We start from the raw sequence: 17367 nt of genomic DNA on the forward strand, positions 1-17367 counted from the left end.
CTGATGAATCATCTTCCATTATAATGTCTGATTCATTGTTTATTTCCTTTCAGCTACTTGATTCCAGCTGCCTATGCATGCCATATGCTTCTTTCTTCTTCTTGAACAGGGCCTCAATATCCCGAGACATCCAGGGTTCCCTACTTCTGCCAGCCTTGTCCTTCACTCTAAGAGGAATATGTTTACCCTAAACCCTGGTTAACACACTTTTGAAAGCCTCCCACCTATCAGATGCCCCTTTGCCTTCCCACAGACTCCCCCAATTAACTTTTGAAAGTTTCTGCCTGATACCATCAAAATTGGCCTTGCCCCAATTTAGAATTTTAACTTTTGGGCCAGACCTATCATTCTCCATAGCTATCTTAAACTAATAGAATGATGGTCACTGGTCCCAAAGTGATCCCTCACTAACACTTCTGTCACCTGCCCTTCCTTATTTCCCAAGAGGAGGTCAGGTTTTGCCCCCTCTCTAGTCGGGCCATCCACATACTGAATGAGAAATTCCTCTTGAATACACGCAACAAATTTCTCTCCATCCAACCCTCTAATACGATGGCTGTCCCAGTCAATGTTGGGAAAGTTAAAATCTCTGACTATTACCATCCTATTTTTCTTGGAGCTATCTGTAATCTCCTTACACATTTGCTGCTTGATTTCCCACTCACTATTTGGGGGCCTACAGTACGACCCTATCAAAGTGATTTCCCCCTTCTTATTTCACAGTTCTATCCAAATAGACTCAGTATGGCCCTGATGCCTTCCCTGATCAAAAGTGCAACTCCCCTTTCTCCCTTACCTCCTGTTCTATGTTTCCTATAACACCTCTACCCTGGAACATTGAGCTGTCAGTCCTGTCCCTCCTTTAGCCATGTTTCGGTAATTGCTATAATATCCCAATCCCACGTACCCAGCCATGTCCTGCCTTGTCCGTCAGGCCTCTTGCATTGAAATAAATGCAGTTTAATCAGGACTTCTCTTGCTCTGTCTTGCTTTTGCCTGATCTGTCTGGTACCAGGATTACTGACACTGTTGTTACTACTTAATGTGCTCTCTTTAACTTCTGTGCTATCCTCAACCTTCTCTCCTGTCTCCCTACTGCTTTGGACCCCATCCCCCTACTTCTACTCTCGTTGCTACTCAGTGCTACTCTTCCAATGTCATAACCTTGGAAAGGCACCGGCTGTAGCTGCAGCAGCAGCCCCATAACAGTTTGGTCTCTCTGTGCAGATACAAGTGCACTTTATACAAATGTCCAAATGCATGGGGTATAGCTATGTGCTTGTTAGTGTATGTCTATTTTCACAATGGATAGAAGCATACGCAACTAGAAGGAATGATGCTGTTACTGTAGCTAAGTTACAGTTACATGAATATGTTCCAAGATTCAGGATTCCCGAGACACTATCTATTGACAATGTCCTCTAACTTACAGGGAATGTAATACAATAATTATTGAAAACATGACAATGCAGACACAACTGTCCCTGCCCCAACCACGGAAAGACAAGAGTTGAATGTTTTCTTTGTCCGCAATGCTGTCCCTTTATTTTGATTTAATAAATGCGAACGGTGCTTTTTCCTTCCATGTTCAAAATTGGATGACTGTCAGATTCTGATATGGTCCAGCCCATGACTGTATTTGAGAGGCAGAACGAGACAGTAAAGAATAAGCTGGCGAAGTTGTGTGAGGAAACAGGCTTGAAATGGTCTGAAGCCCTACTCCTGGCCCTCATGGTCATGCTCCCCTACCCGAATTGTACCATCTATTTGACACCTTATGAAATTGTAATGGGACATTCCCATGTGCTTACCTATCTCCCAGCACCTCACTATTAAACAGATGAATATTTTTGATCTGATTTGATTTGATTTGATTTGATTTATTATTGTCACGTGTATCAATATACAGTGAAAAGTATTGTTTATTGTGCACTTTATGGACAAGTTTGTCCTACCAAAATGAATCACCTCACACTTATCAGTTTAACTGTGATAAGTACGAGGTGATTCATTTTGGTAGGACAAACTTGAATGCAGATTACAGGGTTCTGAGGAATGTGGAGGAATAGAGGGATCTTGGGCTTCATATCCACAGATCTCTGAAGGTTGCCACTCAAGTGGCTAGAGCTGAGAAGAAGGCTCATTGTGTGTTAGCATTTATTAACAGGGGGTTAGAGTTTAAGGGCCGTGGGGTTATGGTGCAGCTATACAGGACCTTGGTGAGACCACATTTGGAATATTGTTTACAGTTCTGGTCACCTCACTATAAGAAGGATATGGAAGCATTGGCGAGAGAGCAGAGGAGATTTACCAGGATGCTGCCTGGTTTGGAGGGTAGGTCTTATGAGGAAAGGTTGAGGGAGCTGGGGCTTTTCTCTTTAGAACAGAGGAGGATGAGAGGCGACTTAATAGAAGTTTATAACTTGATGAGGGGGATAGATAGAGGTTTATAAGACGATGAGGGGGATAGATAGAGTGGACGTTCAGAGACTATTTCTTCGGGTGGATGTAGCTGTTAATAGGGCACATAACTATAAGGTTCATGGTGGGAGATATAGGAGGGATGTCCGAGGTATGTTCTTTACTCAGAGAGTGGTTGGGGTGTGGAATGCACTGCCTGCTGTGTTAGTGGAGTCGGACACTCTAGGAACTTTCAAGCGGTTATTGGATAGGCACATGGAGCAATCCAGAATGATAGGGTGTGGGATAGCTTGATCTTGTGTTTGGACATATCTCATCACAACATCAAGAGCCGAAGGGCCTGTACTGTGCTATACTGTTCTATGTTCTAAAATATAACATTCATAGATAAGGAAATGAGAAAATGTGGAATGTAGTGTTACAGTCATAGCTAAGACGTAGCGAAAGATTAACTTAATGCAAGGTAAGTCCATTCAAAAGTCTGACAGCAGCAATGAAGAAGCTGTTCTTGAGTCAGTTGGTACATGACCTCAGACTTTGGTATCTTTTTCCCAAAGGAAGAAGGTGGAAGAGAGAATGTCCAGGGTGCGTGGGATCTTTGATTATGCTGGCTGCTTTGCCGAGGTAGCAGGAAGTGTAAAAAGAGTCAATGGAAGGGAGGTTGATTTGCATGATGGATTGGGCTACATTCATGACCTTTTGTCGTTCTTTGTGGTCTTGGGCAGAGCAGGAGCCATACCAAGTTGTGATACAACCAGAAAGAATGTTTCCTATGGTGCATCTGTAAAAGTTGGAGAGAGTCGCAGCTGACATGCCAAATTTCCTTAGTCTTCTGAGAAAGTAAAGGCATTGGAGGACTTTCTTAACTATAGGGTCAGAATGGGGGTACTAGGATAGGTTGTTGATGATCTGGACACCTAAAAACTTGAAGCTCGCGACTCTTTCTACTTCATCCCTGTTGATGTAGACAGGGGCACGTTCTCCATCTTGCTTCCTGAAGTCGATGACAATCTCCTTCATTTTGTTGACATTGAGGGAAAGATTATTGCTGTTTCTCCAGTTCACCAGATTCTCGATCTCATTCCTGTACTCTGTCTCGTCATTGTTTGAGATCTGACTCCCTATGGTTGTGTCATCAGCAAACTTGACAATCGAATTGGAGGGGAATTTGGCCTCACAGTCATAGGTGTACAACCAGTATAGTAGGGGGCTGAGAACACAGCCTTGCGGAGCACTGGTGTTAAGGATGATCATGGAGGAGGTGTTGCTGCCTATCCTTACTGATTGTGGTCTGTGAGTTAGGAAATTCAGGATCCAGTTGCAGAGGGAGGTGCCGAGGCCCATTCCATGGAGTTTGGAGATGAGTTTCGTGGGAATAATGGTGTTGAAGGCTCAGCTGTAGTCAATAAATAGCAGTCTGACATAGGTGTCCTTGTTATATAGGTGTTGCAGGATTGAGTGCAGTGCCAGGGAAATGGCGTCTGCTGTGGATCTGTTATGGTGGTAGGTAAACTGAAGGAATGATGGAACATTGCATAACTCTAACCAACTCATAAAAAGTTTGCATTCTCAGGTCGTCAAAGATCAGAAGCAAGTCACTACTGAGACCTGCCATACCCACCAAGCAGGAGACGTAGTCTTTGTTAAGAACTTCCGAAGAAAGCATTGCTGGGAAACTCGGAAGGAGGGACCTTCCCACGTCCTGGTAACAACTCACACAGCTGTGAAAGAAGAAGGGAAAGGGGAACCTTGGTGGATACACGCTACCCAAATAAAGCAGGCACCCTCAGAAGATGGAACAAAAATAAGGACTTCATACTGTTTGAAATGTGAAATTTTTTATTATCATTGGTTATACTGCCATATTCAGGGATGTGGGTTAGCAATTCCGTGATTCAAAGAAGGTAGACCCAATGCTGGATCTGTACTCACCTCCCTGACACGCCCCCTCCCCCCTCATCAGAAATGCATTTTTTTGCACTCCTTTCAAACCTTGAGTGGTCCATAGAAGCCACGGTGATCCTCATCCAAAAGACACCTCCCTGGAGGCAACAGCCTACTCCTGTGGCCATTAAAGCACAGGCATGGCTGTGTGTTAGGAGGAACTATACACGTGGGGACATTCGGGTGGGTGACCTTCCATTGCGCCCCTGTTCTTTCCTTACTGATTATGACTACCAGGAAGCCCGGTTTCTCTTCCACAATCTGTCCGATCCTGTGACATCTTTTTCAGGTTGCATAACTAAAAACCCCTTGTGCCCCCACTTCCGAGGCCCAACTCCGCTACACCAAGGTTGCCAGCAGTCATACAGCCTCACCCCCAATGGTGTCATTACTTCCTGACAGCAGCTATCCTAAGGGAATAGGACCTTGTAACCATGGGGGTTTGTTCGGTTGTGCCAATCGTGTAGCTCTGCGGCCTTTACATCTCAGCCAGACTTGTCTTATCCATGGATATGCCCGGGGAAATCTCTCCATACCCAGTATATTGGCTTACCTTTTGCCAAAATCTCCACATTCTGGTACTTGACCCTTGTTCACGATTCTGGCTTTGTGGGGGCGGAGCTTACAAGAACCGTCCCGTCGATTGGGCCAGCACCTGCGCCATTGGTCACATGATCCCTGAGGCCTCTGGGGTCAAGTACCTATTCATCCACTCCCTTCACAACCATCTACAGTCTGTGAGGCGTGATGAACCATCAGTTCCAAACCTGCTAGTCACCCATAACACAGGCATTCACCAGTATGACCAGGCCTTCCTCCCAGGCTTTGGGGTCTCAGAATTAGCCAAAGCTATTGTTAATATTTATGCTCCCATAGAAACAATTGGGATCAGTACCATGGACGCCCTTCGGGGCCTACACTTGGAAAATTCAGTCTCTTTCTAAGGTGATGCTGCAGAATCGCATGGCTCTCGGTCTCCTATTAGCAGTGTAGGAGGGAGCGTGCATGTCTATCAATGAGACATGCCATTTTCAAGTCAATGAGCTCATAGGATCGAGGTGGATGAACAAACCGTTCAAGAGCAGGTGTGTCTTTTGCACTCAGTTGCTCAGGAAAAGCCCTTTGACTGATGGGGCTGGCTCCCTAAGCTTGGTGGGTGGTTTGGAGATTATGTTAGGACCCTTATCAAGTACCTTATTATGGGCCTCCATTCTCATCGTCTTGTATGTTATTATTCAGCTTGTCTCTTGCTGTATCCGCTCTCTTTGCCACCCTCGTTCTTTTGTCCACAACCAAGCCCCCACATCTCCTTCCTCCCATTAATGAGGCAACGAGGAACAGTTTAGAAAGCTGAGGTGCATAGACATAGAAATCATGGAGGATGCATAAGGTTGTCCTGAGAGGAAAGAGAGGAGTGAAGTGTGGAGGTAGAAGTGTTCAGATCGAAGCTTCATAGTTTGGAAGCTAAATTGTGCGGAAGTTAAAGGTTCAAATTAAAGTTTCATGCCTTGTCTGTTTAGTTTTTAAAATGTTTATCAGCTTGTAGACCTTTAAAGGAATTAGTGCCTGCTATTTTAGCATAAACAGGCTAATCTTCATCTGTGTGTGCGCCATAACATTCTGCTTTTTGGCCTTCACCAGAGGGTGAGCAAGACCAGATCTTTCCATAACAAATACCAAAGGTGAGATATGGCGAAATACTCTGCAAGTGAAGGGGTCCATTTTGTGTCGAATGAGAAGGGGCGAAAAGCCAGGATTTATTTGGAGAATATGTATGCAAATGAAGGATTAGAAAAATTGCTTTTTCTGGTTCCTGATTTGCTGCAATTGACTATAATTTCGAAGTTGTTTTCTCTGTAACTTCAGAAACACTTGCAGGATGACGGTAAGATGGTTTCTCCTTGTGCATTAGTAATTAAAGGCCTGGTATTGGATAAAACATGGTGTTGAGCGCTCTTTGTACTCAAGTCAGCACGGTAGCACAGTGGTTAGCGCTGCTGCTTCACAGCTCCAGGGTCCTGGGTTTGATTCCCGGCTCGGGTCACTGTCTGTGTGGAGTTTGCACATTCTCCTCGTGTCTGCATGGGTTTCCTCCCACAGTCCAAAGATGTGTGGGTTAGGTTGATTGGCCATGCTAAGAAATTGCCCCTTAGTGTCCAGGGATCCGTAGGTTAGAGGGATTAGTGGGTACAATATAGGGGGGTAGGGCCTGGGTGGGATTGTGTTCGGTGCAGACTCAATGGGCTGAAGGGCCTCTTTCTGCACTGTAGTATTCTATGAAGTCGATGAAGAGGGTCTAAGGTTGCTGGTACCTAGGATCTCTGACACACAGAGAGGACGAGGATAACCAAGGAAAGAGAAGGATCCATAAAAGGTTAATGTGTGTGTGGAGGTAGATGATATGGATTTGTTTCTGAATAAATACTTTGCATCTGTCTCCACAAAAGAGGCAGGAAATATCGACCTTGTAGCTAAGGGGGAGAAGATTAAATTATCGGATGTGCTGAGCGTAGGAAAGGAGTAAGTATTAAGGGGATTAGCATCCTTGGAAATGGATCAATCACCAGCAGGATGAATGTACCCAGGATTGTTGAAGGAAGCTAGAAATATAGCCATTACCTTCACTGTTTCACAATTCTTCCCATCAGCAGCCCCCAACCAGAGCGGTGAAATGCCCTTAGTTATTTTGATAAGAAAGGGGATGGTATGTTGTTGTTAATTGAAGCTGTTTGTTTCATGACTGTAATTAATGTGAATCTCTCTAGATTCTAAATGTGTCACTGGAGAATTTCTCCCTTCTATTAAGTGAGCGCTCTCCCAGCGTGTGATCCCATTGCGACGGAAGAAGCATCACCTCCAGCACTAAGCAGAGATCAACGGCATCAAGAGGAGATCAGTAACTAAGAACAATAGATGTGAACAGTGGATTGGAAACTGAGAGCAATGGATTGGAATGTTACAGCAATGGACAGGAGTTTACCTTCAGCTCTCTACATGCTTTCTCTAGACCGGATACGATTAGAATCGAGGATCAAATACGTACTTCAGATTATTCAGGTGGTTTACTATCCCATTCTCGCGATTCTTGGTGTCCCTGGTAAGTCTATCAAGCTATTAATTCTACGGCCGGAACGTTACTGTCCCACCCACCATGGGAATCATATCAGGTGAGGGACTGACCATGGAAATTTCCATGGACCTTTGCTGGATTTTAAGGTTTCAGGATGAGCGAGGCTGTAAAATGTTGCCCTGTATGTTCCACGTTTAACTGCACTATTGTTTTTTCATTTGCATTTTGAAAAGATAGAAGAAATTTTCTTCAATTTGATAGTGACTTGATAACAAATTCCAAGGTAATTTACACGGTTAGCCTAGAACATAATTTTTGAATTTAACTTTGGCATTAGGGTGAACATACCACATTTTGCTCCAGGCACAGTAACATCGCAATTTCCCACCACCAATTCTGTTTCCTATCCATTGACTTGACTCCCCTCCCAGGCCAATATTTCAAATAAACTGTCTGCCGTCTCACAATCCCTTTGTCCCTGAGTTGAATCCTGACCCCATATCCTCTCTCTCACCAATCCTGCTGTAACATGGAGTGCCATAAGCATAGACAAAGGTCATGAGTGGAAGAGGGGAACTCACAATGTTGAATTGGCGGCGTGGGCTCGTTCTAACATGCTGAGCGTGTGGACAGAGTAGATAGGGAGAGATTGTTGCCCCTTGCCTGTGCTCTGTGCTTTCCAAAACTAGCCCAGTGTTTCATAGAATCCCTGCAGTGCAGAAGAGGCCATTCAGCCCATCTGCAGCACTCTCTGCCAAACTAACTTACATGGGATTTTGCTCCTACCCTATCCCTGTAACCCCACACATTCCCCATGGCTATCCCATCAAACTTTGAGATATTAAGGGTCAATTTCTTAGAATGCATAGAATCGTAGAATCTCTACAGTACCGAGGGAGACCATTTGGCCCATAGAGACTGTACAGGACATAGTGCTACCCTAGCCCTATTGCCGTATCCCCATACCCTGCTAATCTCCAAACACTAGGGCCAATTTATTATGGCCAATCAACCTAACCCACAAATCTTTGGACTGCAGGTGGAAACTGGAGCACCCAGAGGAAATCCACGCAGACACAGGGATAAAATGCAAACTCCACACAGAGAGTGGCCCGAGGCTGGAATTGAACTTGGGTCCCTGGCACTGTGAGGCTGCAGTGCTAACTACTGTGCCACCGTGCCGTCCATTTACCATGGTCAATCCACCTAACCCACACATCTTTGGCGTGTGTTTTAAGATTTGAATGTACTTATTTGTATCACAATTGGCCTTATATTAACACTACACTGATGTTACTGTGAAAATCCCCTAGCCGCAACACTCCAGCACCTATTCGGGTACAATGAGGGAGAATTTAGCATGACCAATGCACCTAACCAGCATGTCATTTGGACAGGAGGAGAAAACCGGAGCACCTGGAGGTCATCCTTGCAGACACATGGAGAAAGTGAAGAAACAACATAGACAGTAATCTGAGGGCAGAATTGAAGCTGGGTCCCTGGCTTTGTGAGGCAGCAGTGCTGACCACTGTGCCATGGCATTGCCCCAATGCATTGACATATGTACTGACATAGACTAACGGGACTGAAGGTAGACAAGTCCCCAGGACCCGATGGAATGCATCCCAGGGTTCTGAAAGAAATGGCAGAGGTGATAGTGGATGTCTTAGTAGTTATTTATCAAAATTCGCTGGACTCTGGGGAAGTGCCGGAAGACTGGAAAACGGCTAATGTTACGCCACTGTTTAAAAAAGGTAGCAGACAAAAGGCAGGGAATTATAGGCCGGTTAGTTGAACGTCTGTAGTTGGAAAAATACTGGAATATGTCATCAAAGAAGAAATAGTGAGGCATCTAGAAAAGAACGGTTTGATCAAACAGACGCAGCACGGATTCGTTAAGGGGAAGTCGTGTTTAATGAATTTATTGGGTTTCTATGAGGATGTGACTAGTGCGGTAGACAGAGGGGAACCAGTGGATGTGATGTTTTCAGAAGGCATTTGATAAGGTGCCTCACAAAAGGTTGCTGCAAAAGGTTAGGGTGCACGGAGTTGGGGGTAAGGTCTTAGCGTGCATAGAGGATTGGTTGTCTAATAGGAAGCAGAGAGTTGGAATCAATGGGTGCTATTCTGGTTGGCGGTTGGTGACTAGTGGAGTGCCGCAGGGATCGTTGCTGAGGCCTCAACTGTTTACCATTTATATAGATGATTTGGAGGAGGGGGCTGAGTGTAGAGTAACGAAATTTGCTGATGACACGAAGATGAGTGGAAAAGCAAATTGAATGGAAGGCGCGGAAAGTCTGCAGAGAGATCTGGATGAGCTGGGTGAGTGGGCGAGGACCTGGCAGATGGAGTATAATGTTAGCAAATGTGAGGTTATCCACTTTGGTAGAAATAATAGTAGGAGGGATTATTATTTAAAGGGCGAAAAGCTGCAGCATGCTACAGTGCAGAGGGACCTCGGGGTCCTTGTGCATGAATTGCAAAAACCCAGTCTGCAGGTGCAGCAGGTGATCAGGAAGGCGAATGGGATGTTGGTCTTTATAGCGAGGGGGATAGAATATAAAAGCAAGGAGGTCTTGCTGCAAGTGTACAGGGCACTGGTGAGGCTGCAACTGGAGTACTGTGTGTAATTTTGGTCACCGCATTTGTGAAATGATATATTGGCCTTGGAGGGAGTGCAGAGAAGGTTCACTAGGCTGATACTGGAGATGACGGGGTTAGCCTATGAGGAGAGATTGAATAGACTGGGTCAGTACTCGTTGGAGTTTAGAAGGCTGAGGGGGGATCTTATAGAGACATATTAGTTAATGAAGGGGCTAGATAGAGTAGAGGTAGAGAGATTCTTCTTGCTTAGAAAGGATAGCAGGACTAGAGGGCACAGCCTCAAAATAAGGGGGGGGTGTAGTTTAGATCGGAGTTGAGGAGGAACTTCTTCACTCAAAGGGTGGTGAGTCTCTGGAATTCTCTGCCCATTGAAGCGGTGGAGGCTACCTCGCTGAATATATTTAAGTCACGGGTAGATAGGTTTTTGATAGACAAGGGAATTAAGGGTTATGGGGAGAAAGTGGGAAAGTGGAACTGATCCACTTCAGATCAACCATGATCTTGTTGAATGGCGGGGCAGGCTCGAGGGGCTAGATGGCCTACTCCTGCTCCTATTTCTTATGTTACATAGAACATAGAACATAGAATACTACAGCACAAACAGGCCCTTCGGCCCACAAGTTGTGCCGATCACATCTATATCTACTAAGCCATAGAACTATCTGTAACTTCCAATGCCATTAGATCCCATATGCTCATCCAGAAGTACTTTAAAAGACCCCTGTGAGTTTGCCTCTACCACCACCGACGGCAGCCGATTCCATTCACTCACCACCCTCTGAGTGAAAAACTTTCCCCTAACATCTCCTCTGTACTTGCTCCCCAACACCTTAAATCTGTGTCCTCTCATAGCGACCATTTCAGCCCTGGGAAAAAGCCTCCCAGAATCCACCCTATCTATTCCTCTCAACATTTTATAAACCTCTATCAAGTCGCCTTTCAACCTTCGTCTCTCCAGGGAGAAGAGACCTAGCTCCCTCAACCTATCTTCATAAAGCATGCCTCCCAATCCAGGCAACATCCTTGTTAATCTCCTCTGCACCCTCTCAATAACTTCCACATCCTTCCTGTAGTGAGGCGTCCAGAACTGCTCACTTGGAAGTTATTGAGAGGGTCTGACAAGGGTCCTATAAAGTTGCAGCATTACCTCCTGACTCCAAAACTCAATCCCTCGATTAATGAAGGCCAGTACACCATACGCCTTCTTGACCACATCCTTCACCTGCGAGGCCAATTTAGGAGTTCTATGGACCCGGACCCCAAGATCCTTCTGCTCTTCAACACAGCTAAGACTCCTACCCTTGATATTGTACTCCTGCATCCTGCATTATGTTCTTATGTTCTTATGACATGGGTGCTGGTCTTGGTCCTGTTTTTCTGCTGACATTTATGGACCAGCCCTCTCACTTCCTCCTTCTCTCTGTTCTCACTATTTCCCTCAGTCCTCCTCTGCCACCAATCTTTACCCAATGTTCATCTATCTTCACTGGAGCATGGCCAAAACTGTCAGCTTAGCAGTGACCTCCATCCAATTCCTTTTCATCTGTGATGCCTTATCCTAAAAGTAATCATCATCATTTTTTCCCATTCAATTATCGTTTTCATTCAATCACAATCCAAGTCTCCCGCAGACAGTTCTGTTACAGGTACAAACATTCCAATACATCACTGGGTACAGTAACATAGATAAACATCTCAGGACATTCTCAGTCAAACTGATGAATCAGCTTCCATTATAATGTCTAATTCATTGTTTATTTTCCTTCAGTTACCTCAGCGACGATTGCGATCCTGTCTCGGGGAAAGTGTGGTCTCTCCAAATGTGTCACTTGCTATTTGGTGTCCATGGCAGCAGCAGATCTTCTGGTTGTTATCCTTGACCTGATATCAAGGCACATTCCAATTGCTTATAAGGAACAGTTTTATATCCTGGAGTCCGTTCCAGTGTGTAATATCCATGCGGTCCTGCTTTATGCTGCTACAGACTGCTCTGTCTGGTTCACCGTCACATTCACCTTTGATCGATTTGTGGCCATTTGCTGGCAGAAGCTGAAAACCAAGTATTGCACTGAGCGAATGGCAGGAGGGGTTCTGGGAACAGTAACTGTGCTGAGCTGCTTAAAGAACATTTTCTGGTATTTTATGCTGACAGGTCGGTATTCTTTAAAGAATGATCCCTGGTTTTGTGATGTAACGATCATTGTTGTGTTCTCCCGGGTCTGGATGATGATTGAGTTCCTCCATCACATTCTAACCCCTGCCGTCCCATTTGTCCTGATTCTGCTGCTCAATATTTTCACTGTCAGACACATTTTAGTGAGTAGCAGAGCTCGCAAGAGACTCCGGGCTCATGACAATGGGGAGAGATCCAGAGACCCAGAGATGGAGAGTCGAAGGAAATCTATCATTTTACTGTTTGTTATCTCAGCAAATTTCATGCTGTTCTGGTCAATGTTAATGGTATACTCTTTATGTAGGCGAATGTGGTTACTGGGAAATCGTTCTATGTTTATAAATGCTTACGTGCAGGAAATGGGCTTCATGCTACAACTCCTGAGTTGCTGCACAAACACTTGTATTTACGCAGTAACACAGACTAAGTTCAGAGAGCAGTTTAAAAGTGTATTGAAATGTCCCTATACTTCAACTGTGAGCTTGCTCAATGATCTGAGAAAATAGTTTCCAGAATTCTCATCTTTCAGTGTGAGGAGGGGTGTGTTGAACTGTTGCAATAATGATAGCAAATGAATATTCCCCTTGGTATTCACAGTGGATTCATAACCCCTACCCCATGGTAATGGTGGGAATGGAAATTATTTTTATTTCCCTGCATCACATTCTGACCGCTGCAGTCCCATTTGTCCTGATTCTGCAATATTTTCACCATCAAGCACATTTTAGTGAGTAGCTGAGCTCACAAGAGACGCCAGGTTTACAGCAATGGTGAAGGTCCTTGAGATGCAGGGATGGGGAGCAGAAGGAAATCCATTATTTTACTGTGTCATAGTTCAGCAAATTTAATTTTGTTATGGGCAGTGATAATGGTATATTCTATATGTTGGCGGATGTGGTTATTCGGGTATCATTCAATATTTCTAAACAGAATTGGGCTTCATGCTGCAGCTCCTGAGTTGCTGCTGAGCCACTTGTATTTACGTAGTGACATAGGCAAAGTTCTGAGAGAAGTTAAATAATTTACTAAAATATCTCTTCCTTGAACTGCTCAATCTATCCACTGATAAGAAGAATGAATTATTGTGAGTTTCCAGCATGCTCACATTTTATTCCACATTACCAGAAAGGTTGGGGGGGGGAGTGGTGTGTTGCTGGTTGTTGCTATGCCAACAAGAGTAATGCAGTTGGGGACCTTTCATTCTGGCCACACATTAGTGGACGTGGAAGCTGCTCCCCCTGATGACAGGTAGTGGGGGTGGGTCATGTTCCTCATGATGATAACAGCATGGGCCTAGAAGCTAATCCTCACAGGGACTGGGAATGCCTGCTCCCATGATGATGTGGGAATGAACACACGTTGAGTGGAAACAGCTTCCAATTTCCTGGCACTAACTGTTTCCCCTTCACCACCGATTTCCAATCCCTCTACACATCCAACCCTTAGAAGGAAGGCTCTCCATTGTTTCCTTGAACGGATGTCGAACTAATCTCTACCCCCTTCCACTCTCTTCCACCTGCCTGAACTCCTTCTCACATTGAACAATGTCTCATTTAACTAATGACATTTCCTCCAAATAAAACTTGTGAATATGTGTTCTTGCTGGGGCCTGAACTACATCATACTTAGGTGATCTGTGTGGAACATTTCTTATTCTAATCCCACTCTGTCCTCTTCCCTCAAACTCTTTGTCGACTACACTGATGACTGTATCGTTGTCACTTTCTGATCGCACCGTGAGTTGGGGAACTTCATCAACTGTATCATAGAATCATAGAACACTACAGTGCAGAAAGAGGCCCTTCGGCCCATCGGGTCTGCACCGAACACAATCCCACCCAGGCCCTACCCCCATATCTTTACATATTATACCCACTAACCCCTCCAATCTACGCATCCCTGGACACTAAGGGACAATTTCTTCGCATGGCCAATCAACCTAACCCCCACATCTTTGGACTGTGGGAGGAAACCGGAGCACCTGGAGGAAACCCAAGCAGACACGAGGAGAATGTGCAAACTTCACACAGACAGTGACCCGAGCCGGGAATCGAATCCAGGACCCTGGAGGTGCGAAGCAGCAGTGCTCACCGCTGTGCTACCGTGCCGCCCAATGGAAGTGTACTCCCAACTTCCACCTTCACATTCAGATGGTCCACCTCCAAATCACCCCTTCCCTTCTACAATTCCCTCTCTTCATTTCTGGGGATAGGCTGTCAACAAATCCTTGTAATGCAATGGACAAGCTCAGGTACCTCTACTGCACCCCCTTGCACCCCACATCCACTGAGGGCGTTAGTCCAATCTTCAATTGTCTCTGGGTGGAATTTGATGAGAGAAATTTGAAATGTCCAGCTAGCGAGAAAACATGAGTGTTGCAGATCCATCTTTTGGGTGCATCCTTATTCCCAAACTTATGCACTTGATGCATTGAAAACGGGCTAGACTTTTTTGAACTCTGAGAGGCAGTGGGTGTGGTTTAATTCATCTGTAAGCTTGATCAAGCAGTAGAGGGACTATTGTGCATCCTCAGACCTCTGAGGCTGCATGTGCGCAATTACAAAAGCACAGAGAGAGTGAGACAGATCTATCAGGCCTCAGCTGTTAATGTTGGCTTCACATCAGCCACACTCCCACAATTGTGAGTCCCACACCGCAATTCTGACTTTCACACCGCAGTTGTGAGTCCGGCACTGCTCGAAAATATGGCCACTGCTGCCCCTCACTGCCCAGAACAATTTTGCTCCCCCACCGGCTGAGCGACATTGGCCCCGCTCTATAAACTACCAATTGCAGGCAGCGTGCACAGTGGGTCCCCCTCCCTTCCTGATTGGGCCCTCTTGGCCTGACCCTGCCCCTTTCAGGCCTCATCCCTTCCACGCCCCCGAGGTGTCAAAGAACAAAGAACAACACAGCACAGGAAACAGGCCCTTCGGCCCTACAAGCCCGCGCCGCCCATTTTAACACTCAGTGAGTGCCTCATTCAAGTCTTTCTTCTACCTACAACTTTTGTCTACATCTAGTGGACTCCACAATAAAGGGGTGCAAACTTAAGGAATTATATGTGTGCCAGATTAAGGCAGATACAATTTAGGGACAATTTATTGACACCAATCAGCCTAAAAGCACATTTTTGGCCCTGCCTAGTTGGCACTGCCCAAGGGACACCCTGTTGTCTTCGGCCTCCCTAGGAGGTCCTCAAAGGCCTTCTGTATCACCAGCAAGGACATCACGATTGTTCCCCATTCTTGGGGAGCAGGTGTTTACCTCAATGCACCGAAATTCTTTGGCAGGGCCATAAAGACATGTGAAACAGGGTGAAAGCATTCCAGGCTCGCTCGTGCCATGTGAAGGAGCAGTTAAATATATTTGAATAAGTTATTCAGCCTCTCACCAGACATGAGCTGACCATGCCAAAAATCTGCTGCCGGTAAGATCGCGAGAGCTGAGAAATTGGGGGTGATTCCGAATTTTCGGCTCTTGCACGATTTTACTGGCTCACTCTAGCCATCGATGGGAAGAGCGAGGTGGCAAAATCGTGGCCCTGTCTCAGTTGTATTTGTCCCGACTTTGTAATCTTCCATTCTAGTCTTCATGACAGGTCTCTATTTGTGTGAAATAAACTCTCCCTCCCCACCATTCCACCATGATTGGCAGGGCACCCCCACCATGTCCAAGCTCTTTCCACCTGACCCCTTCTCCTTCTTCCCAGAGTTTGATAGGATTCTCGTTCTTCTCTTTTTCCTCTCCACCACCCTCATTTTCGAAGGAACAGCCTTCAAAATTTCTCCCACCTCCAGTGTGAGGTCATTCAGCATCCCGAGGGAAACATATCTTTTACAGCACCCTGGCGGACCCCCCTCTCCACCTCATGAGGAACAGGGGCAGCCAAAATATTTGAATACCACCAGCTGGGGGTTCCCCTTCAAGTCACTCTCCACCACAACTTGGAAATATATCGCTGCTCGTTGTTTGGCGCTGGTCAAAATCCTGAACCTCTCTCCCCAACAGCACTGTGACTGTACGTCCATCTAAGGGAGAGCACCAGTTCAACAAGGCAGCTCATCACCACCTTCCCAAGTGTATTTAGGGATGGGCAATAAATGCCAATGACACACGTACCCTGAATTAATATTAATCCACTCACCACATCCCTTATCTTTGTCACATTTCTGTGCAAGCACAGGAGTTGTAACATGTGCCATTTCACCTTATGTCTCCTAATGTCCAAAGCTCCAAATATTCAGATCAAGTGAAGAACCAGTGAACTTTGTTGAGTACTCACAATGTGCTCCCTGTGCTGGGGAGACCAGATGTCCGTTTGGTAACAGCTTTGCACACTGTTCATTTACAGAAGTGTGAAGCTGAATACACAGTCTCCTGATGAGGCACACTGCCGTGTTTGGGACTCAGTTCATCGTTTCTGCCCCAGATTTTGTTTCTTTTTGTTTGATTGTGTGTTTTTTTGTTGTTGTAGCTTTTCGTCAGCAGTCGTTCATTATTCTATCATTGAAATCTGCTCTGGATGCAACTTATGTTTCCTTATTTGTTGCTTCAAGTCACGGGTAGATAGGTTTTTGGTAGGCAAGGGGATTAAGGGTTATGGGAAGAAAGCGGGAAAGTGGAACTGAGCCACTTTGGATCAGCCATGATCTTATTGAATGGCGGGGCAGGCTGGAAGGACTAGATGGCCTACTCCTGCTGCTATTTCTTATGTTCTTATGGTCAGTCCTCCTCCCTTTGGCTGTTCCCACCAACCGTTTTGTTATTAATCGGGCTCTGATGACATTCCACCAGTACTGAAGATTTGTGCTCCAGAACTTGCCGCTCCCCTAACCAAGCTGTTCCAGCAGTGAGGCATCTACCGAGCAATGTGGAAGTTTACCAGGTATGTCCTGTACAGATAAAGCAGGAGAAATCCAATCCAGCCAACTGTCACCCAATCAGTCTACTGTCGATCTTCAGTAAAGTGATGGAAGGGGTCATTGACAGTGCTACCAAGCAGCACCTGCTCAGAAATAACCTGCTCAGAGACGCCCAGTTTGGGTTTCGCCAATGACCTCGTCACAGCCTTGGTTCAAACATGAACAAAAGAGCTGAATTCCAGACGTGGGGTGAGTGCGATGGCCCTTGACATCAAGGCCATATTCAACCG

General features: G+C 45.6%; 1 protein-coding gene across 1 annotated transcript; it reads left to right on the plus strand.

Annotated features, from left to right (window-relative positions):
- Positions 1-1617: 1617 nt before the first annotated feature.
- On the plus strand, positions 1618-12718 carry LOC145359000 (putative G-protein coupled receptor 139). Its single transcript, XM_080213358.1, has 4 exons — positions 1618-1785; positions 6232-6250; positions 7289-7462; positions 11808-12718. The coding sequence occupies exons 1-4, from the start codon at positions 1618-1620 to the stop codon at positions 12716-12718; spliced, it is 1272 nt and encodes a 423-aa protein (XP_080069484.1).
- The last annotated feature ends 4649 nt before the right edge of the window (positions 12719-17367 follow it).

Source organism: Carcharhinus amblyrhynchos, chromosome 27 (assembly GCF_965287045.1).
Source record: "Carcharhinus amblyrhynchos chromosome 27, sCarAmb.v2.hapA, whole genome shotgun sequence".
NCBI lineage: Eukaryota > Metazoa > Chordata > Chondrichthyes > Carcharhiniformes > Carcharhinidae > Carcharhinus > Carcharhinus amblyrhynchos.